We start from the raw sequence: 24,833 nt of genomic DNA on the forward strand, positions 1-24,833 counted from the left end.
TTGAATATATAAAAGTGATGATCACTTCATTGAATTTTGAGTGTTTTAATCAACCAAAAGTGACCGCCATAGGAAATGAATGGGTATCCAGACTATATTCATCCATCAAACAGAAAACATCCCCATTTCAGACTAAACAATGTCTTTTGCGGGTACACATCTCTTTTCCACACTTATGTGCCGATCCTCTCACGTGAACCAACTTCCTGATGAAACAATGTATCATATATTCACACAGACTAGACAGGTGTCTGCTATCCATATATATAGCTTGATGTTTGCCTTGCACTCCTTTTACTCTGAGCACAATGAGTAGGCAACTGACCCTGAAAGCCCCCTCCTGTCTGATCATTTCTTAGTAACATTTACATTTACTTTAATGGATTACACAGCAGTGGGGAATAAGTTTTATTACAGTAGAAGTCTTTCTGAAAGTGCTGTAACTAAGTTTAAGGATCTAATTCCTTCATTGTTATGCTCTTCAGTGCCATGTGCCAACACAGTGCAGAGCAGCTACCTAAACTCTGCTCCCAGTGAGGTTGATTATCTCGTCAATAGTTTTACATCCTCACTGCGTATAACTTTGGATACTGTGGCTCCTCTGAAAAGGAAAGCTTCAAATCAGAAGTGCCTGACTCCGTGGTATAATTCACAAACGCACAGCTTAAAGCAGATAACCCGAAAGCTGGAGAGGGAATGGCGTCTCACTAAATTAGAAGATGCTCATTTAGCCTGGAAAAAGAGTTTGTTGCTCTATAAAAAAGCCCTCCGTAAAGCTAGGACATCTTACTATTCATCATTAATTGAAGAAAATAAGAACAACCCCAGGTTTCTTTCAGCACTGTAGCCAGGCTGACAAAGAGTCAGAGCTCTGTAGAGCCGAGTATTCCTTTCACGTTAACTAGTAGTGACTTCATGGATTTCTTTACAAATAAAATTTTAGACATTCGAGAAAAAATTATTCATAACCATCTCAAAGATTATTCTTCATGTTCGGCTGCTTTCAGCACTGCTGGTATTTGTTTTGACTCTTTTGCTCCAGTTGATCTTTCAGAGTTAACTTCAATAGTTACTTCCTCCAAACCAGCAACATGTTTGTTAGATCCCATTCCTACTAGACTGTTCAAAGAAGTCTTTCCAATTATTGATAATTATTGATTATTGATCTTAAAAATGATCAATCAGTCTTTATTAGTTGGCTATGTACCACAGACCTTCAAGGTGGCTGTAATTAAACCTCTGCTTAAAAAGCCATCACTTGACCCAGCTGTCTTAGCTAATTATAGGCCAATCTCCAACCTTCCTTTTCTCTCAAAGATTCTTGAAAGAGTAGTTGTAAAACAGCTAACTGATCATCTGCAGAGGAACGGTTTATTTGAAGAGTTTCAGTCAGGTTTCAGAATTCATCACAGTACAGAAACAGCATTAGTGAAGGTTACAAATGATCTTCTTAGAGCCTCTGACAGTGGACTCATCTCTGTTCTTGTCCTGTTGGTCCTCAGTGCAGCTTTTGATACTGTTGACCATAACATTTTATTACAGAGATTAGAGCTTGCTATAGGTATTAAAGGTACTGCACTGCAGTGGTTTGAATCATATTTATCTCATAGACTCCAATTTGTTCATGTAAATGGGGAGTCTTCTTCACACACTAAGGTTAATTATGGAGTTCCACAGGGTTCTGTGCTAGGACCAATTTTATTTACATTATACATGCTTCCCTTAGGCAGTATTATTAGAAAGCACTGCATCAATTTTCATTGTTATGCAGATGATACTCAGCTTTACCTATCAATGAAGCCAGATGACACACATCAATTAATTAAACTGCAGGAATGTCTTAAAGACATTAAAGCCTGGATGACCTCTAATTTCCTGCTTCTAAATTCAGATCAAACTGAAATTCTTGTTCTCGGCCCCACAAATCTTAGAAACATGGTGTCTAACCAGATACTTACTCTGGATGGCATTACTTTGGCCTCCAGTAACACTGTGAGAAATCTTGGAGTCATTTTTGACCAGGATATGTCCTTCAATGCACATATTAAACAAATATGTAGGACCGCTTTTTTGCATTTGCGCAATATTTCTAAAATTAGAAACATCCTTTCTCAGAGTGATGCTGAAAAGCTCATTCATGCATTTATTACTTCTAGGCTGGATTATTGTAATTCCTTATTATCAGGCTGTCCTAAAAGCTCCCTGAAAAGCCTTCAGCTGATCCAAAATGCTGCAGCTAGAGTACTGACAGGTGGGTGGCGCACCTACCAGGTATTTACAATCCAGGCCCTGGGGTGACAGTTGATGAGCATCTGGTTTCTTTGAGAGGTCGCTGTTCCTTCAAGGTGTACATTCCAAGCAAACCAGGGAAATATGGAACAAAGATCTGGGCAGCATGTGACGCCAGGAGTAGCTATGCCTGGAATATGCAGGTATACATGAAGAAACCCAGTACTGGAAGGGCCAAAAAAAAAACCCAGCTCAGCTGCTTTCAATGCATATGTGGTGTGGACAGCCATCGACCCAACCTGGAATCACGGAAAGAGTTTCAAGGGGAGATTTTTCCTAGCAGAGCTGGGAAAAGCTTTGGCGACTCCTCTTATTCAATGGCGCCAGCACATTCCCCGCACACCACTCACTGCCAGTCTGGTTAGGCGTGTGCAAGCCCCAGCCACCGCCCTGGCTGCTCTCCTCCAACAAGGTCATGGGCAGAAAAGGAAGCGCTGTGAGCTCTGTGCCCCTAGAGACAACAAAACAAGCCTGAGATGCTGCAAATGTGGTGCCCATGTTGAGTTTGGTCTTTGGTTTTCCATTTATTTTTTACATTACATGTTCATTTTGTAATACATTTTCAGTGCCTATTTGTATTGTCACTGCTGTTATTTTATGTATAATTCTATAAATTCATGTTAAACACTACTTTGAGACATTGTTCACAGCTAAAGAATGCTGAATAAAAATTTGGTGGTGAAAAATGGTTTTTGTGCTAATTTGTGTTATGGTCTGATACAGGTCTGTGGAGATCCAGATCTGGAGGACTTTTTAGGGTGCGGTGGAGCTCTTTGCCATCTGGATCTGGGAAAAAGGAAGTGTGGAGGTCCAAACTGTAATGGAGCTGTTCCTGTCAGTGAGAAAGTTTCAGAGGCTGTGGACAAAATGAAGGACCGACTGATCAAACTGCCCTCCAGACTGCAGGACTCCAAGAACAAGGCAGGTTTAGAGTGGAGATTTGGTTTCATGGTGCATTGCGGTTTCATGATGACAGCAGATTTGTAAAGACAGAGTTTCAGTGAAAATCTTGCTACTGGATTTGTTATTACATTACATTTACATTTATGTGTCAGAAACAGAACAGTAGAGCTCTTCACACAGTCTTTACTTTCTTGCAATCCTGTTTGAGTTTCTTTGTCTGTCTATACTGTTTGCTTTGTGTGTATGAACAAGGCCAAAAACTGAGACAAAATGTGAACAGAAATGTTTGTTTCAATTTGATGAGTCCAAAATGCATTTATTTCCTTCTTTATGCACAGTTCTATGACATGGCAGATGCTGGTATTATACCAACATAAGTTTATGTGTAGACCAATTATAAGTTGTGGTCGCAATGCTTCAGCATCTAGCTAGCGCTACAGAAGAGGAGCAACAAAAAAGGGAGTAAGGTGTTGTGGTAGGTAATTTCAAATGCTCAACAAATATCAGTAAACACACAAACTGTGTGCAGTTAGTGCAGGATAAACAGGTTAGTTTGCCGTACTGTGGTGAATTTACAGTAAAGCTCTATATTGGACTGGTGCAGAGCAGCTGTGGTGTTCATGGTCAGAGTTACAGGTTACATCAGCGTAGCAGAGATGAGTTTGAATTTAAGCTGATGATGCTGAGATTCATTCACTGAATTCAACCTTTATACAAACGGTATGCTTTCAGTATAAAGACAGTATAAACTGCATACTGTCAGTGTAGGGGATGGAAATCAGCAAAGACAGCTCATGACATACTAGGTGACAAGAAACAGCAGCATATGCCAGCTGATCACAACCTGCACACAATGAAAATCTGCTGGAGCTCACAAAAGAAATTATTGTTAGCTAGGATTCTTTTCTCCACACTGAGCCACTACAACCAATCTTAGGGTCCCCCACCTGCTAAATCCCAATTTAACACCTGACTGTACTCACTTTCCTGGGATTTTCTGGTTTTCAAGTGGGCTGCAGCACTCCTGACTTTGGTTTAGGCGGTGAGACAGAGTCACCCTCTACAATGTAGGTAACAGAAAATAGGGTTTTTTTTGTTTGTTTGTTTGTTTTTTAATTTTCTTCCTTTTCTCTGCTCGTGTTCTACATAGTACTGTTCAAGCTGAGTTCATTCATTAGAATTAGAATTTATATTGAAACAAAGTTTGTATTCTCATGTAATAATATTGTTTTGTTATTTCATTAATATAGCATGAGGTTCAGCTTTGCACAAAAATAGAAAGAAACATCCTCCAGTGAGCTACTTTTACTTTCTTACTTTGAGTACATTTTATAGCCTTTACTTTTTCACTTTTACTTGAGTAAAGAAGTTGAATCTGTACTTTGGGTTCATCCATCCATCCATTTTCTTCCACTTATCTGGGGCCGGGTCACGGGAGCAGCAGCCTAAGGTTTAGTTAGTGTCCAGTTTATTAGGACCACCTAAGAATTGCTTGTTGATTCAGTTCACTATAGAGGATATTGTATGTGCTGTTGTTGAGCTGGCTGACAGGTGTTTCTTTTATTTTTTCCACCTCATAGCAATGTGTATAATGAACAGAAACCCTTCATTGTTTAAAACAGTAGAGTTCAAAACATGGACTGAACTCCTGATTACTGAGATGATGTTCAATGAAGTCATGAGATCCTGTTAAAATTAAACTGTGATGAAGTTCGGGATAGCATAATACTTAAGTTTATTTATTTTGGCAGATTAATAATGCCAATCAGACGGCTCAGGACACGAAAATCCTGGCCAAAGACCTGCAGGACCGGATCAGCAGCCATACCAACACCTGTGGGAGAAAAAAAAATGAAATCAGAGAGCTCATCCAACGACTCAAAAAATACCTCATGGGTCAGTGTTCACTCCACATTCATCAACTTATTGTTTAAAGTTTCAGGAGCAGTGGTTTACAGTGACTTTTACAGTAATGCACAGAGCCAGAAAATAATGCTCTGTTCTCAGCTTGCCAATGACACATGAACACAAAAATGAATTCAGCAGCTTACAGTTAAGGGATCATTCATAATTATTGACATTTTCCAAAGTGTACAAACTGTACACCAGGGGGGAGGGGGTTAACAGCCAACGTACACTTTTCAAATAGTTAGAAAAGATCGGTCAGAACTATGTAAATTGGGCACTGCTGCCTGACCGCCAATGCCTGAAGCATCTACTCTCATCCATCATTGCATGGTCTGCAGCGATATGGCCTCCGATCTGGCGGATCAGTTGAAAGGCCTCATTGAATTCTCTAAAATAGGCCATCATTGATTCACAGAAACACTGTACTGATAATATTAGGCAGGAACAAGCTGCGAGTGCTGTGCAGCAGGTGTGTAAAGCAGCCAAAGCCACCGGAGATAAATTCAACAAGGAGTGGAAGCATTGTTCCAAAAATGGAAACTGTACACTGTACGAGCACTGTATGTACATAACATGGTGACAGTGGAGTTTTCAGGTTTCTGGTGTACAAAAAGGGATTTCCGATTTTTTTTTTTTGCCTTCATTTAAATGTAATATCTTTGCTGATATTGGTAAATAGACTGTGGTGCCCAGGATTTATGAGGGTCCTATATATAAAAAGAAGAAATAACTTATTTTGCAAATATATTTATGACTCTGCATTATTGTATCTACATTATAAGTTTCTTTGCATATGATAGCACAGATAGAAGCGAGTGTCTTGTTGTGGATGATGGAAAAATGTGTGGCGCACTTCTCAGTCAGGAAAAAACCACCAACATCAAAGTCCACCTGAGAAGCGCACAAGGTAGTTACAGAAACCACTCTGATCCTACAGCATAACTTGACATGCACCTCTGGAAAAATGTGACTACTCATTGGGTCCACGCAGCCCGCAATGTTGTGATTAACCTGTTCAATCCATGTGCATTTCCGGCTACTTCCAGCTTTCCAGGTTGCAGTTGGATTTGAGCTTTGACTCCTTCAAAGATTTGTTTGTTTTTGTCAAACACTACATGTAGGAGGTGTTAACATACTGCATTGATGCTGAAGTTCATTGGGAGTTTATTGTAGAGTTTATTGGGTTAATATTACAGAAACTGCTAGGAACCACAAGTAAACCAGCAGTCTGAAAGCGAAGTGCTCTATTGGGGTGGTATGGTACTATGAGGTCTTTAAGATAAGATGGGGTCTGATTATTCAAGACCTTGTATGTGAGGAGAAGAATTTAATTTTGGATTTAACAGGGAGCCAATGAAGAGAATCCAATATGGGAGAAATCTGCTCTCTCTTTCTAGTCCCTGTCAGTACTCTAGCTGCAGCATTTTGTATCAGTTGAAGGCTTTTCAGGGAGCTTTTTGGACAGCCTAATAATAAGGAATTACAATAATCCATCCTAGAAGTAATAAATGCATGAATTAGCTTTTCAGCATCACTCTGAGACAGGATGTGTTTAATTTTAGAAATATTGCACAACTGCAAAAACGCAGTCCTACATATTTGTTTAGTATGTGCATTGAAGGACATATCCTGGTCAAAAATGACTCCAAGATTTCTCACAGTGTTACTGGAGGCTAAGGTATTGGCTTTTAAATGTTAAAAACAGGAATAAGCTGCTGAGAATTGTAAAGGTGTGCAAAAAAATTGCTGGCACAACCCTGAGCAACCTCACAGACTTAGATAAAGTGATGTCAGTGAAAAACGGCAGACTGATCCTGGCAGATTGAGACCACCCACTGCACCAGGAGATTAGGTTGCTTCCTTCTGGATGTAGATATCGGGTGCCTAGATGTAGGACGAATAGATTGAGGAATCTTTTGTCCCGGCACCGATTAGGATTTGTTGTGATTTTATGTATGTAGTCATGGCATAACTGTTTTTATGTTTCTTTTGTATTACTGGCTGTGGAAGTAATTGCCCTTTGGGGACAATAAAAATCTCTGAATTTAATTGAATCCAGAGTAAATATTGGGTTTGATCTGTGAGGCCGAGTACAATAACTTAAATTTTATGAGTTTAGAAGCAGGAAATTAGAGGTCATCCAGGCCATTGTGTCTTGAAGACATTCCTGCAGGTTAACTAATTGATGTGTTTCATTTGGCTTCATGGATAAGCTGGGTTTCATCTGCATAACAATGAAAATTGATGCAATGTTTTCTAATAATGCTACCTAAGAGGAGCATGTATAGTTTAAATGAAATTGGGTCTAGCACAGAACCCTTGTGGAACGCCATAATTAACCTTAGTGTGTGAAGAAGACTCGCCATTTACATGAACAAATTAGAGTCTATTAGATAAATATGATTCAAACCACTGCAGTACAGTAACTTTAATACTTATGGCATGCTCTAATCTCTTTAATAAAATGTTACAGTCAACAGTATCAAAAGGTGCACTGTAGGGTTTTTCACGGTATGATAATTGTCTCAGAAAATATCACGGTTATCGCGATATCACCGTATTTCACATATATTATTATACGTTACACTGACCCTTAAAGAAATGACAACAAAAGTTTTTTGTTTAACAAATTCTTTTATTGTACTTGGAACCATTTTTAATGACAGTTTTGTTTAAAATGTCTCCTTTAAAAAAAAAAAAAAAAAAATGCTATAGACCTCCTGTTTTTATTTGCAAAAATTGCAATATTAGAATGAGGAAAAAGCCAAATTTTTAAATAAAAATGAATCTGTCTCTTTAGAAAGAAAAAATTCTTTCTTTTGTAAACAAATGTGAGAAAAAGTGGTTTTCCTGAGATCTGATTAATAATAATGAATACAATTGATTTTTATAATAATTGTATTCAATTGATTATAAAAATCAATTGAATACAATTGATTTTTATAATAATCAATTATACAATTATTTATTTATATATATATATATATATATATATAGATATATATAGATATATATATATTATTTATATATATATATATATATTTATTTATATATATATATATTATTTATATATATATATATATATATATATATATATATATATATATATATATATATATATATGCACACGCACACACACACACACACACTTTATATGTACTCTTACAATTATACATCCTGCATTTAAAATGTTCAGTAAAATTATGTATCACCATAAAAACATATTTAATATCTGAGAAACTGAGCCTGGGTCAGTGTCTGATCAACTACTGTTGATTGCTTTATAACACGCGTTGTACTGCTAAGTTAGTAGAGACGGAGCGGAGCTGCTTGTGCAAGATTCTCAGCAGGCTTACCTTTTTCCCTTATTACCGGTAATAAGCAAACACCCAGGGTATGATAACCGTGCATTTTAATACCATGGTATACCGTGAAACCAGTTACCACTGCAACCCTACTGCACTGAGGTCTAACAGGACAAGCACAGATATGAGTCCACTGTCAGAGGCCATGAGAAGATCATTTTTAACCATCACTAATGCTGTTTCTGTACTGTGATGAATTCTGAAACCTGACTGAAACTCTTCAAATACCAGAAATCACTTTTTCTGGTGTCTGAAAAGACCTAGTAACAAAGTTACTAAGTTGGCAACACTGCCTAAAACAGTTGGCAGGTTCTACCATGTGACAGAAATATTCTTTATGACTCAAAGTGAATTGATATCATTCATAAGAGATAATGTTTGAGATATGCTTGATAGATTATACGTTCGCAAGTCATTTACAACAATATAAATACCTTCAATTTTTTTTTGGCAAATACCGAAAATCACTTTTTGGCACAAGACTCGCTATTGGGATGACAAATTACTCCACTGCCACTGTGTACAGTGTGGTGGCATGTATATTTTGCATACATGCAGTGCAGTGCACATTCAAATTAAAATTCAAATCAGTTTATTGCACCCTATAAATTCTAATATATAGGTATATCTGGTCGTTACAGGGTGTACCCTGCCTCTCACCCTATGACAGCTGGGATAGGCTCCATCCCTCCTGCAACCCTGACAAGGATAAGCGGTAGCGCATGGATGGATTTTTATTAGTGCAACAAGATAGGAAAGAGTATATTTGAATCCAAGATTCACAGAATTTTTCACACCAGGATGTGTTTTTACTTCCTATTACATTGAAATACCAAAGAGCCAGGTAAATTTAACCCCTTAACTGGCTGCTCCATCCATCCATCCATTCTCTTCTGCTTATCCAGGGCCTGGTTGTGGGGGCAGGAGCCTAAGCAGAGAAGCCCAGGCTTCCCTCCCCCCAGCCACCTCCTCCAGCTCATGCGGAGGGACCCCAAGGCGTTCCCATGCCAGCCAAGAGATTTAATCTCCCTAGCGTGTCCTGGGTCTACCACGGGGCCTCCTCCCGGTGGGACATTCCCGGTACACCTCACCCAAGAGGCAGCCAGGAGGCATCCTAATCAGATGCCCGAGCCACCTCAACTGACTCCTTTCGATGTGAAGGAGCAGCAGCTCTACTCTGAGCCCCTCCCAGATGGCCGCATTCCTCACCTTATCTTTAAGGGAGAGGCCAGCCACCCTTCGAAGGAAACCCATTTCTGCCGCTTGTATTCGCGATCTTATTCTTTCGGTCACTACCCAAAGCTCGTGAACATAGGTGAGGGTAGGAACGTAGATCGACCGGTAAATCGAGAGCTTCGATTTTACTCTAAGCTCCCTCTTCACCAAGACAGACTGGTGCAGCATCCGCATCACTGCAGAAGCAGCCCTGATCCATCTGTCGATCTCCCGCTCCCTTCTCCCATCACTCGTGATCAGGACCCGGAGATACTTGAACCTCGTCCACCTGGGGCAGGAACTCCAGGGCACTCCACCCTTTCCCAGCTGAGGACCATGGCCTCAGACTTAGAGGTGCTGATTCTCATGCCAGCCGCTTCACGCTCAGCTGTGAACCATTCCACTGCGAGCTGGAGGCCACCACCTGATGAAGCCAACAGGACCGCATCATCTGCAGAGAGCAGAGATGAGATTCTGAGGCCACCAAGGAGGAAGCCTTGTGCCACCTGGCTACGCCTAGAAAATCTGTCCATAAAAATTATTACTTATTACCGGCTATACGGACCAAGCTCTCACTGCGGTTGTACAGAGACTGAATGGCCCACAACAACGGGCCAGACACCCCATACTCCCGCAGGACCTCCCACAGGATATCGCGAGGGACACGGTTGAATGCCTTCTCCAACTCCACAAAGCACATGTAGACTAGTTGGGCAAACTCCCACGCACACTCAAATATCCTTGAGAGGATAAAGAGCTGGTCCAGTGTTCCGTGACCAGGACGAAAACCGCATTGTTCCTCCTGGATCTGAGGTTCGACTAACGGGCAGACCCTCCTTTCCAGCACCCTGGCATAGACCTTACCGGGGAGGCTGAGGAGTGTGATCCCCCGAAAGTTGGAGCACACCCTCCAGTCTCCCTTCTTAAAGATGGGGACCACACCCTGGTCTGCCAATCCAATGGCACTGCCCCAGATCTCCACGCGATGTTGCAGAGGCGTGTCAACCAAGACTGCCCTACAACATCCAGAGCCTTCAGGAACTCAGGGTGAATCTCATCCACCCCAGGGGCCCTGCCACCAAGGAGTTGTTTAACCACCTCAGTGATCTCACCTCCGGTGATGGGCAAGTCATCTCCCTTGTCCCCAGACTCTGCTTCCACTACAGAAGGTGTGTCAGTGGGATTCAGGAGGTCCTCAAAGTATTCCTTCCACCATCTGACTATAGCCTCACTTGAAGTCAGCAGCACCCCACCCGCACTATAAACCGTGTGAGTAGAGCACTGCTTTCCCCTCCTGAGTCACCTGACGGTTTGCCAGAATCACTTCGATGCCATCCAAAAGTCTTTTTCCGTAGCCTCACCGAACACTTCCCACACCCAAGTTTTTGCTTCGGCCTCTACCCAAGCTGCATTCCGCTTGGCCTGCCTATAGCTGTAAGCTGCCTCCGGAGTCCCCCAGGCTAACCAAGCCCGATAGGACTCCTTCTTCAGCTTGATGGCTCCCTTCACCTCCGGTGACCACCATCTGGCTCAGGGGTTAACACCACGACAGGCACCAACCACCTTGCAGCCACAGCTCTGAGCAGCAGCCTCAACGGAATATGGTCCATTCGGACTCAATGTCCTCAGCCTCCCTCGGAATGCTGTCGAAGTTCTGTCAGAGGTGGGAGTTGAAGATCTCCCGGACTGGGGCTTCTGCCAGGAGTTCCCAGCGCACCCTCACAATACGTTTAGGTGTGCCAGGTCTGTCCAGCATCCAGCAGGCCGTTCCTCCCCATCAAGCCCCTCCAGGTCTCACTGTCATTGCCCATGTGAGCGTTGAAGTCTCCCAGCAAGACTATGGAGTCACTGGATGGGGCACTCTCCAGCACCCCGCCCAGCAACTCCAAAAAGGGTGGGTACTCTGAACTGTCATTCGGCGCATAAGCGCAAACAACAGTCAGGACCCGTTCCCCGACTCAAAGGCACAGGGAATCAACCCTCTCGTCCACCGGTGAAAACGCCGACGTGCAGGCATCAAGCCAGGCGAATACAAGAATACCCACCCCAGCTCGCCATCTCTCACCGAAGGTAACTCCAGACTGGAACAGAGTCCAGCCCCTCGCCAGGAGACTGGTTCCAGAGCCCAGGCCATGTGTTGAGGTGAGCCCAACTATATCTAGCTGGTATCTCTCAACCTCACGCACTAGCTCAGGCTCCTTCCCTGAGAGGTGGCATTCCATGTCCCAATAGCCAGTCTCAATAGCCTGGCATCGGTCCGCCCTTGGCCACCGCCCAACACACACTGCACCCGATCCCTATAATGCCTCCTGGGGGTGGTGGGCCTACAGGAGGGCGGGCCCATGTAACCTGTTAAGGCTGCGCCTGGCCAGGCTTCACGGGGCTAATGCCCAGCCACCAGACGCTCTCCTGCGAGCTTCCTCCCCAGGCCTGGCTCCAGGGTGGGGCCCCAGTAACACTATCCCGGGCAGGGTAAACTGTTCCCTCATTGTTGCAGACATAGGGGTCTTCTGAACCGCTCTTTGTCTGGACCCTGACCCAGGACCAGTTTGCCATGGGAGACCCTACCAGGGGGACAAGCCCCCTGGCAACGTAGCTCCTGGGATCACTGGGACACACAAACCCCTCCACCATGATAAGGTGACAATTCACGGAGGAGAATGGCCGCTCCAAAATCAATAAAAATGCCTGAAAAAGCATACCAAATTAAATCAGCTGCTATTCCTGAACTCTTTGGAGTGCATGCAAAAGCTTGGTCTCTTTGTGAAGAAGACAAGTTATATTTTTAAATTTTGCAGACAAAAAATGCTGTAACTGTTTGTTTTTATGTAACTACACTGAATGTAGAAGGTATGGACTGGGAAATATACTGAAGCTGAAGAATGTCTTGTATACCTGTATTTCAGATTTTGTCAAGATAGCACAAAAACCTACTGTTTTGTAAAGGTTTTTGTGTGTTGATCTCAGGCGTGGTCTCACATGTGCCATTTGGAGACTCCAAGTCCTCCATGTGAGCCAGCCTTTGATATGCAGACTCTTCAATGCTTCAACATACAGTCATCAATGAGGGCTCTAATCAAAGATACTACCCTGAGGAATCCTCTGCTATACACAAAGTTACTGATAGTACAAATTAATTATAATTATAGACATATAAATCAGAGGTTTCCCTAATTTGTAAAGAAGGAAAATGTTAGGCCTTCGTTCAAAAAAACCACAGTCTGTTTTCAGTGATTCCTTCACACACCCAAAATAAATAAATTCTATATTGATCAAAAGTTACAGTAAATGTAAATACTACATATTCACATAAAATAATAAACCACAATCCTCCCAATAGTTCTTTTCTGATACACAACTTACAACCCCCTCCCAAACAAATACCCCCACCCCCACAAACAAAACATACACAAAGCCCACCACAGAGCATAAAGCTTTTTGTAAAACTTTAGACACTTAGTGGTCAAAAAAAGCTCTGAGCCATTGTCCTCCTCATCCTGCCGTAATAAAGACCCCCGTGAAAGCCTTATTGAGTCCTATAACAACCTTCCCTGCCCCAACACTGCTTTTGTAAATTTCCATATGCAAAGCACACACACAATATAAGTGGCGTAACAACAGCATACGGTTATATTTTCTGTGTAATGGTGCATGTCATGCTCACCATTACATACATATTTACATCTAAACAGCATATAATACAAGGACAAGCTGAGAATAAAAAGTTACACGTACAATGAATCGCCTTCAGAGTACAGCTGTTCGTTTGTGGGATTTTGCAGCGATAAAACCGGTCGAATCAGCGACGAAATCCTCTAATAAATAATAATCCACTCTCATGAGTCATTTAGACAATTCGTTGATTAAATATTGTCTGTTTTTGATGCATTCTGACAATCTGTTGGTGAGAAAAAGTATTGTAAACACTGTTTACGCACGATGGCGCACACACTCTTACTTCCTGCTCAGTTTCACGCACAGAGGACACACTGAATACGCAGGGAGTTTATGTTTTCATGTGAAAACACACCCCTATATACCTACGTGTCAGGAATTTTATTGGCTATACATCTATCATTTTGGATTTTGGCTCAGAGTCGACCAATTGATTGGGGCATGTCCAGAAAAGTCACATGACGCTGTCTGCTTATTATTAGCTTTGGAAAACCCATTTCATAACATGATTGGCTAAACGAGGTGTCAATCCAATTCTGAGGGTTTAGTCTGTCATATAAAAGCATCGTAAGGGTGGACTGCGGCGTTACTGTGACACTATGAGGCTTCATAGTCGGAAAGCACTACAAATGGCCCGTGGGTGGGCCATTGCCAGTTAACAGGTTAATTGTCATGAAAAAACATCAACATTTTTTTTGGACAGTTTTGGGGAGCGGGGACTGAAAAAGTTTACGCTTTGTACACTTTGGAAATTGTGATAATTTTGAATGACCCCAAGCAAGCTTCAAGCGGCAATCAATCACTTCATTTATAAGCACACTTAAAACCTACAGATGTTGACCAGAGTCCTGTAGAGCTGAAAGAACCCAAATGATAACAAAAACATTAAAAAAAAAAAAAAAACATGAAAAACAGCAAGTAAAGAATATCACAATTTTAAAAAGGGTTTTCAAAGAGTTTGGATGTCCATCCTCAGTTTTAGGAGCAGGCAATGAAAAGGCTCAATTTTCTCTGTTTTTGTTGCAGTTAATGAAAAACCAGCAATAACATCTTAAAATAAATTCTTTAACTGACTGGGACCTGAAGCACAGAGGCTAATTTCAGTGATATGTGGTCTTGTGTGGGCCAGTTAAGATCTGGGCAGGAGCATTTTGGACCAGCATTTGAGTAAACAGTGAGACCTACCAGCCACCAGGTGGTAGTAATTACAGGGTAGATGCAGGATGGATCCATGCAACATGAGATCCTTTAACGCTGTTTTAAGATCTGAAAAGATAAATAATGTGTTCTGATGTCTATTTTTAGATCTTCCTGGTGGCGCACTGCTTGCTTTGCTTGTCCTAATTGCAAGTCCACATTCAGAACGCTCTTACCAGCAAGCTTTATACCAAAAAGAAGAGAATAATTTATAACTTGAAATAAATATAAATCATATTATGCACACTTTTTTTCTGATGCTCCTGTTCTTTGTGACAAAGTATTGTCTCTGCTGGAAACCTTTTAATTGCTACTTACATTTCCTCCCTGACAGACGACATGGTTTCTCCAGAGGACGTTGAGAAAATGGCACAAGCTGTTTTCAAAATCCAGCTGCCACTGTCACCTGCTCAGATCCAATCCATGATCAATGAAATCAATAATTTGTTGACAAATGCCACTAAACTCTCAGATGACCTGAGGAACATGGACAAACAAACCAAGGCAGCCCAGGACATGCAGCAGAAAGCTCAGGAACACAAGTCAGTGTCTGAAAGCCTTCAAAAAATCAGTTCTGTGTAAATATTAAAGGTTTAATTTAAACACAAAACCTTAAATATGAAAAAATGAAACACAACCAACACCTTCTCTGTGAAAATCACCATCAATGTGAAGCACCAACAGCAGTTCCTCTGCAGTTCAGCAGAGGCTCCAGCAACGAGTCAGTCCCCATATACTCCCATGTTAAACTTTACAGCAGAAATAAACATGTTTACAGTTTTGGTCTCTTTAGTTAATTTTGCCTGTCTTATGGGTTTTCATATCAATTTTTTTTTTTCATCAATTAAAGATTCCAGTATAATTCACTATGAAAATGAGATGGACACCTCTCCCTCTGCCTCTCACAACTTAAAATGCTGACCGTGAAGATAAACTTTAATAATATTAGAGCCTATTTATAGACTCTTTTTATTTATTTATTTTTTTATTTTAGACAAAAAAGGAATTTTGGCCACATCCACAGCTAATCTGTGACTATGAAATATCTTTTTATGTATTTTTTTCATGTTTTTCTAGGCACAGTGAGAGTTTTTCAGTGTTAACAGACTGAAGCATGGTGAACTGGTCCTTCATGTGCTTCACTCTGCCAGCAGGAACAGGATGAGATTTCCATCTTTGGGGGTCACTGCTTTAATGATATTTTTTACCACCTGTCTTATTGATTAGCGATTTCCTGGCTCTCCCACTTGTGTTCTCAACCTTCATTTTTTTGTTTATTCTGTTTAGGGAGCATACGAAGAACATTGATGCAAAGAAGTTCATTCAAATATTTATGAAGCAGAGAAGAAACTCAGGACAAAGCTAACAACAACCTGGAGACAGCGAGCCAAGACAAAGACGAGGCAAAGGACAGGATTCGAGATGTAAAATATTTAAAATATCATCTCTCAGACATCAGTCAGCCTCATGTCAGTGCACTCATGTTTGTTGTCTTATGTTTCAGACCGAAGACCTACTGGACAACATCAAGGTGAAGCTTATGAATGCATCTGAAGATCTGCTGAAAGAGATCGAAGCTGTGAAGAATAAAACTCAACAGAACAGAGATGCAGTGAGAGAACCACAGATGTGGTAGAGACCGCTGTAAAACATGACTGCTGATGCAAAAAACGGTAAACTTTAAGCTGCAGACACAGAGATTATGTTAGAGGCTTTTGGGCAAGAAAATATATCTAAAACCGAAGTATCACAGATTATAGCTCAGATGTTTGTTTGTGCAACAGAAAACTTTGAGTCTCTCTTTTCAGTTTCACCTTTCAGGTAATCCAATCAGAGCACTGTTTAATGTCGCACCTTTTCTGTCCAACAGGACCTTGATAATGTGATGAAGTTACTTTGAGATTTTAAAGCAAAACACAGAATCAAGAGGTTGAGGGTGAAGCTACAGATCAACTGAAGAACATCATAGCAGAAGCTGAGGACATGAAAAGACAAGTGGAGGACAAACTGAGGCAGATACAAGGTCAGACTCCTAACTTGCACTGTTACAGTTTAGACTGTGAGGTGGCAAAAGTGCTGTGATAGGTGTGCTTCTGTGGTATGATCTGACCCTAAAATAAACACAATGCGATGAAAAACATCATCTCTGTCTTTACTGGACACAACAATAAACATTCTGCGTAATAGCTCTGTCCAGGATTCATTCTCCCCCAACACAGCTCATTTTGTCTCTACAGAACATTCCCAGCTCTGTTTATGTATTCAAGTGTCTCATAAATTTCCTGTCATGTATCTCCACTCCCATCAGAAGGCACCTCAGTAGAGATTAGATAGATTTACACAGTGTTTATGTGAGATTTTCAGAAATAAAATGAGGTTTCTTAATGTCCTTTTAATGTGTTTCTGCAGATGTGGAGCTGAAGATCCAGCACCTGCTTCAGAGGAGAAACCAGAAAGCAGCTGAAGTGTCCAATTTGTTGCAAGAGGTGGAGTCCATTCAACAGAACATCACCACTCAAGCCGAAGCGTATGCCAAGTGTCCCTGATAAATATATTGTAATACTGCTGATAAATAACGCTAACCCAGTGAGTACTGGAAAATGTAGTACTGCTGCTCAGACACTGCTATAGTATCTTAAATACAGCTGAATTTAATCTGAATGTTTTTACACTGTTTATCTTTTTGCTCTATTCATTTCCTTTTATTTCAAGACTTTTTTCTGTTGTTATGTTGAGTTTTTCAAATTTTAAAGATATTTGATTCTTAATAAAATATGGGCTGATGGGTAAAAGCAACTCTGTATTGTAGAAATGTTTGATTCTGTAAATGAAAATGTGGATGCAGAATTACGATGACATTATAAACAGAGAACAAATGACATGAAGGAACTTCTACAGCAAGACACCTGGAAAATCCTGTTAATTGCTGCTCTATTACAGATACAGCCGTTTTCTTACCATCACTACTAGACATAATTTCACCTGCTAAACTGCACAACCACTGTTACACCACTCCTTTGCCTGGTTTCCCATTCTCAGGGTCAGCCACCTCATCTTTACCAATTCCTGTGATTATAAGGCACAGATTGAAGAAGGCTCATATTGACCATATTTGCACACCCAGGTTTAATAATCTTATTTCTGTGAGGTATAAGCCTGTGCCTCTGAAGTCAGTCTCCCCTGCATTTATCACCCTTTTTAACAGTAGATCTTCATATAATGAATCAATTTATTAACAATTTTATCACATCTCAAAAGTTAGACTTTTTTTGTATCACTGAGACTTGGCTTAAACCAGCACACTACTGCCCTATTGTGGAACTTTGCCCACTGAACTGTAAATTCTTGAGCCACCCGAGGTGCTCAGGCTAAGGTGGGTATGGCAGAGGTATGCCACAGAATTATTAAAATTGTGAAATCCATTAATTGAAGCATATATTACTGGCCCCACACATAATGGTGGCCATACAGTGGTATATCTGTAAACTCTTTGCATATGTCTGAAATACTGTCTGACCACAAATGATAAGTTTGACACAGTATTGCAGCAAGCGTTGTCCTACCAAAATAAAACAGTTGAGTTTTACATCTTTAATGAGCACTCAGCAGCCAGATTTTCAACTCTCCTTTACAATGTGTCTGCAATATAAACAACAAATTTTACTCTGATCCCCTCCCGAACTCTGCACCCTATCTCTAAGGGAGAAGCTATCCAACCTTCGGAGGAAGCACATTTCCGTCTCTTGTATCCGCAATCTTGGTCTTTTGGTCACTACCCAAGCTGCATGAACATAGGTAAGGGTAGGGACGTAGATTGACCAGTAAATAGACAGCTTCACTTTCACATTCAGCTCCCTCTTCACCATGACAGACCCATGCAACCTCCACAGCATGGTCATTTGCCTGCAACCTCAGATATCCTGGTGCCATTTGCATTTATGGACATCCTTATGTTCAAACATGGTTTTCATTATGGACAATCTGTGGTTTGCATAGAAGTCCAATAACAAAGATCAAGCAGGCCATTCGTCGCAATCACACCCCTGCAGGTCACACTGTCATTGTCCACATGAGCTCCCCGGCAGCAAGCCAAGGGGATTACACCCAGCTTGCCAACTCTCAGTGAGGGCAACTTCAGACTGAAACCCAGCCCCTCTCCAGGAGACTGAAAGAGGCTGCTGCCCTTGGCTGCCACCCAACACACATGGCACCTGACCTCTACGCTGCCTCCTGTGGGGTGGTTGGAACCTACAGGAGGGTGGGCCCATGTCTCCTCTTTGGTCTGCACCCAGCCAGTCACCAGACCTAAGGCCTGGCCACCAGAGGCTGTCCCTCGAGCTCCCTCCCAGGACTGGCTCCATGGTGGGGCCCCAGTAAACCTATCCCAGGCAGAGTAAACTGTTCCCTTGATGTGTCTTCCATAAGGGTCGTTAGAATCAGAATCAGAAATTTCAGTTTTTACAGCTGCAAAATGTTTGTCATATAGAAAGAATAAACACTCTAATATTTAAAACCAAGAACACATTAATAATATAAAAACCCAAAAGATAATTTGTAGTATATACATAGAAAATTCCTATGAATACAATTAAGGCAGTGGTTGTGATAACAACATAAAAATCCATCCATCCATCCATTCTCTTCCACTTATCCGGGGCCGGGTCGCAGAGGCAGGAGCCTAAGCAGAGGAAGCCGAGGCTTCCCTCCCCCCAGCCACCTCCTCCAGCTCATCTGAGGGACCCCAAGGCGTTCCCAGGCCAGCCGAGAGATATAATCTTCCCAGTGTGTCATGGGTCTACCATGGGGCCTTCTTCCTGGTGGGACATGCCAGAACACCCTCACCCAAAGAGGCAGCCAGGAGGCATCCTAATCAGATGCCCGAGCCACCTCACTGGCTCCTTTCGATGTGAAGGAGCAGCGGCTCTACTCTGAGCCCCTCCCGGATGGCCGCACTCCTCACCTTATTTTTAAGGGAGAGGCCAGCCACCCTTTGAAAGGAAACTCATTTCTGCCCCTTGTATTCGCAATCTTATTCTTTCGGTCACTACCCAAAGCTCGTGAACATAGGTGAGGGTAGGAATGTAGATCGACCGGTAAAATTGACAGCTTCGCTCTTACACTAAGCTCCGTCTTCACCATGACAGACTGGTGCAGCATCCGCATCACTGCAGAAGCAGCCTGATCCGTCAGTTGATCTCCCACTCCCTTGTCCTGTCACTCGTGAACAAGCCCCGATATACTTGAACTCCTCCACCTGGGGCATAAACTCCAGGGCACTCCACCCTTGAATCCAGCTGAGGACCATGGCCTCAGACTTAGAGGTGCTGATTCTCATGCCAGCCGCTTGACACTTGGCTGCTCCACTGCGAGCTGGAGGCCACCACCTGATGAAGCCAACAGGACGGCATCATTTGCAAAGAGCTTAGACGAGACTCTGAGGCCACCAAGGAAGAAGCCTTCCGCCACCTGGCTACACCTAGAAATTCTGTCCATAAAATTATGGACAGAATCAGTGACAAAGGGCAGCCCTGATGGAGTCCAACACTCAAGGGAAACGAGTCTGACTTATTACCAGCTATACGGACCAAGCTCTCACTGCGGTTGTACAGAGACTGAATGGCCCGCAACAACGGGCCAGACTCCCCATACTCCTGCAGGACCTCACACAGGATACTGTGAGGACACGGTCGAATGCCTTCTCCAAGTCCACAAAGCACATGTAGACTGGTTGGGCAAACTCCCACGCACACTCAAATATCCTTGAGAGGATGAAGAGCTGGTCCAGCATTCCACGACCAGGACGGAAACCGCATTGTTCCTCCAGATCTGAGGTTCGACTAACAGGCGGACCAGGGGTGGGCTGGGGTTTGAAATTCAGCCCGGGAGCTTGGTTTGGAGAGGCCTTTTATCCGATCGTACAACGGAGCAGCAAAAGAGGATAAAAAGTCAACCCCCCTTTAGTCAGTGTCTCATCCTACACATCTCCAAATAATGTGCTGGCTGGGCTGCAGTGTTAATTTTAACAGCAAATTTTGATTTAGTTTCAGTCATAGTCTTTTGACGAAAATGTAATTTAGTTTTAGTCATAATTTAGTCATCTGAATAGTTTTAGTCGACAAATTATGGTAAGAATATAAATAAAATATAAAGGGTGTAAAATGTAAGTGCTTTTTCTTCACTTCCCTTGAATTAGTCATTATACACAAAAAATTAAACATTTATTTAAAGTTATGGAATATTATTATTAATATTAACATTAGCGTTTCACCTGCTTCCCACACACCTGATCATTAACACCACCTTACTGAGATAATCCGAGCGTTTTACAGCAGCACGCTCTGAAAGGTACAGGGCAGTGTTCAGGACTAAAATTATAAAGGCTAATCCACCGCGGTGTGGAGATTTTCTCTAAACACAAACTGGGAAAAACACTTTACCCTGCATGATATTAAAATGCTGACCTTTGCATGGAGATCTGGGTGACTGGTTTGCAGATGTCGTTTAAGATTTGTCGTGTTTTTACCCGAGATAGTCCCCCACGTGGTTTACACATCGTTTTGTTTGTCACAACGTCAAAGGACAAATGTGTCCATACATCGGCTCTTCTCTTTCTCCCTGCTGACATTGTTTACATAACTTAGTTCTATTGGAAGTAACAACAAATCACAGGCTAGTTTGGTCTTCCCGGGTTTAGAGCAAATTTGTGCAACTGTGCGTTTGATTGGATGTTTTCCTAACTTGTCCTGCCCTTTCACAAAATTAAATAAGTTCTGATTGGATGTCATCCCCGCCTAGCATTTTTGTCTCGTTTTCATTCATTGACGAAAGTGTCAATTAATTTCGTCATCGTTTTTATCCTTTTAGGTAGTTTTTATTTAGTTATCGTCTCGTTTTCGTCATGAAAAAAAGGGCCATTGACGAAAACTATGACGAAAATATTGTAGCCCCCTGATTTAAAAAGAGCCAGCTCTTAGAGCTGAAACATTTGCGACCAACCATCACTGTCTGCACTTGTGGCCGCGCGAGCGCTACTGTGCTTAATTGGGTAAAAAAAAAAAAAAATTCTGATCACCGGCCAGTTTGGCCTGGAAACGACCGGCTGTTCGGGAAACCTCCCGAACCTCCCGTTGGCCACCACGCGCCTGGGGCGGACCCTCCTTTCCAGCACCCCGGCATAGACCTTACCGGGGAGGCTGAGGAGTGTGATCCCTCGGAAGCTGGAGCACACCCTCCGGTCTCCCTTCTTAAAGGTGGGGACCACCACCCTGGTCTGCCAGTCCAATGCCACTGCCCCAGATCTAAACATGATGTTTCAGAGGTGTGTCAACCAAGACTGTCCTACAACATCCAGAGCCTTCAGGAACTCAGGGTGAATCTCATCCACCCCAGGGGCCCTGCTACCAAGGAGTTGTTTAACCACCTCAGTGACCTCGCCACTGGTGATGGGCAAGTTATCCCCCTTGTCCCCAGACTCTGCTTCCACTACAGAAGGCGTGTCAGTGGGATTCAGGAGGTCGTCAAAGTATTCCTTATACCGGCGGTTTTCAAAGTGTGAGGCGCGCCTCCCCTAGGGGCGCCAGAGCACTTTAGGGGAGGCGCGGTGCGAGGGAAAAATAAACCGGGAAAAGAAGCTATCTGCTTGCTGTCTACTGATGTGAGAGAAAGAATGGACAAATTTTTAGTAAAGAAAAAGGCAGGGGAGACAAGCTCTGGCGTAAGTAGAAAAAAGAGGAAGTATGAGTGCAGAGCAGCTACAGTGCAGAGCAGCTACCTAAACTCTGCTCCCAGTGAGGTTGATTATCTCGTCAATAGTTTTACATCCTCACTGCGTATAACTTTGGATACTGTGGCTCCCTCTGAAAAGGAAAGCTTCAAATCAGAAGTGCCTGACTCCGTGGTATAATTCACAAACGCACAGCTTAAAGCAGATAACCCGAAAGCTGGAGAGGGAATGGCGTCTCACTAAATTAGAAGATGCTCATTTAGCCTGGAAAAAGAGTTTGTTGCTCTATAAAAAAGCCCTCCGTAAAGCTAGGACATCTTACTATTCATCATTAATTGAAGAAAATAAGAACAACCCCAGGTTTCTTTTCAGCACTGTAGCCAGGCTGACAAAGAGTCAGAGCTCTGTAGAGCCGAGTATTCCTTTCACGTTAACTAGTAGTGACTTCATGGATTTCTTTACAAATAAAATTTTAGACATTCGAGAAAAAATTATTCATAACCATCTCAAAGATTATTCTTCATGTTCGGCTGCTTTCAGCACTGCTGGTATTTGTTTAGACTCTTTTGCTCCAGTTGATCTTTCAGAGTTAACTTCAATAGTTACTTCCTCCAAACCAGCAACATGTTTGTTAGATCCCATTCCTACTAGACTGTTCAAAGAAGTCTTTCCAATTATTGATGCTTCAATCTTAAAAATGATAAATCAGTCTTTATTAGTTGGCTATGTACCACAGACCTTCAAGGTGGCTGTAATTAAACCTCTGCTTAAAAAGCCATCACTTGACCCAGCTGTCTTAGCTAATTATAGGCCAATCTCCAACCTTCCTTTTCTCTCAAAGATTCTTGAAAGAGTAGTTGTAAACAGCTAACTGATCATCTGCAGAGGAACGGTTTATTTGAAGAGTTTCAGTCAGGTTTCAGAATTCATCACAGTACAGAAACAGCATTAGTGAAGGTTACAAATGATCTTCTTAGAGCCTCTGACAGGGACTCATCTCTGTTCTTGTCCTGTTGGACCTCAGTGCAGCTTTTGATACTGTTGACCATAACATTTATTACAGAGATTAGAGCTTGCTATAGGTATTACAGGTACTGCACTGCAGTGGTTTGAATCATATTTATCTCATAGACTCCAATTTGTTCATGTAAATGGGGAGTCTTCTTCACACACTAAGGTTAATTATGGAGTTCCACAGGGTTCTGTGCTAGGACCAATTTATTTACATTATTACATGCTTCCTTAGGCAGTATTATTAGAAAGCACTGCATCATTTTCATTGTTATGCAGATGATACTCAGCTTACCTATCAATGAAGCCAGATGACACACATCAATTAGTTAAACTGCAGGAATGTCTTAAAGATGTTAAGGCCTGGATGACCTCTAATTTCCTGCTTCTAAATTCAGATAAAACTGAAATTCTTGTTCTCGGCCCCACAAAATCTTAGGAAACATGGTGTCTAACCAGATACTTACTCTGGATGGCATTACCTTTGGCCTCCAGTAACACTGTGAGAAATCTTGGAGTCATTTTTGACCAGGATATGTCCTTCAATGCACATATTAAACAATATGTAGGACCGCTTTTTGCATTTGCGCAATATTTCTAAAATTAGAAACATCCTTTCTCAGAGTGATTGCTGAAAAGCTCATTCATGCATTTATTACTTCTAGGCTGGATTATTGTAATTCATTATTATCAGGCTGTCCTAAAAGCTCCCTGAAAAGCCTTCAGCTGATCCAAAATGCTGCAGCTAGAGTACTGACAGGGACTAGAAAGAGAGAGCAGGATTTCTCCCATATTGGCTTCTCTTCATTGGCTCCCTGTTAATATAGAATAGAATTTAAAATTCTTCTCCTCACATACAAGGTCTTGAATAATCAGGCACCCATTCTTATCTCAAAGACCTCATAGTACCATATCACCCCAACAGAGCACTTCGCTCCTCAGACTGCTGGCTTACTTGTGGTTCCTAGGATACTTAAGAGTAGAATGGGAGGCAGAGCCTTCAGCTTTCAAGGCCCCTCTTCTGTGGAACCAGCTTCCAGCTTGGATTGGGGAGACAGACACCCTCTCTATTTTAAGATTAGGCTTAAAACTTTCCTTTATGATAAAGCTTATAGTTAGGGGGCTGGATCAGGTGACCCTGAACCAATCCCTTAGTTATGCTGCTATAGGCCTAGTCTGCTGGGGGGTTCACATAATGCACTGTTTCGTCATTCACCTTATTTACTTTGTTATACTCCACTCTGCATTTAATCATTAATTGATATTAATCTCTGGCTCTCTTCACAGCTTGTCCTTTCTCTCCCCTCAGCCCAACCGGTCGCGGCAGATGACTGCCCCTCCCTGAGCTGGTTCTGCTGGAGGTTTCTTCCTGTTAAAAGGGAGTTTTTCCTTTCCACTGTCGCCAAGTGCTGCTCATAGGGGGTCGTTTGACTGTTGGGTTTTCTCTGTATTATTGTAGGGTCTTTACCCACAATACAAAGCGCCTTGAGCGACAGTTGTTGTGATTTTGGCGCTATATAAATAAAATTGAATTGAATTGAATTGAA

At 42.1% G+C, this 24,833-nt stretch overlaps 1 protein-coding gene across 1 annotated transcript in view; it reads left to right on the top strand.

Annotated features, from left to right (window-relative positions):
* The window catches only part of lamb4 (laminin, beta 4), a 146,301-nt gene extending 129,043 nt beyond the window's left edge, over nucleotides 1-17,258 (top strand). The window contains 7 exon segments of the mRNA XM_030731998.1: nucleotides 3,013-3,210; nucleotides 4,944-5,088; nucleotides 14,887-15,130; nucleotides 15,895-15,976; nucleotides 16,057-16,296; nucleotides 16,482-16,575; nucleotides 16,962-17,258. Of these exon segments, the coding sequence (XP_030587858.1) occupies nucleotides 3,013-3,210; nucleotides 4,944-5,088; nucleotides 14,887-15,130; nucleotides 15,895-15,976; nucleotides 16,057-16,296; nucleotides 16,482-16,575; nucleotides 16,962-17,098 (1,140 nt within the window). The 3' untranslated portion in view covers nucleotides 17,099-17,258.
* Nucleotides 17,259-24,833: the final 7,575 nt, after the last annotated feature.

Source organism: Archocentrus centrarchus, chromosome 6 (assembly GCF_007364275.1).
Source record: "Archocentrus centrarchus isolate MPI-CPG fArcCen1 chromosome 6, fArcCen1, whole genome shotgun sequence".
Taxonomy (NCBI): domain Eukaryota; kingdom Metazoa; phylum Chordata; class Actinopteri; order Cichliformes; family Cichlidae; genus Archocentrus; species Archocentrus centrarchus.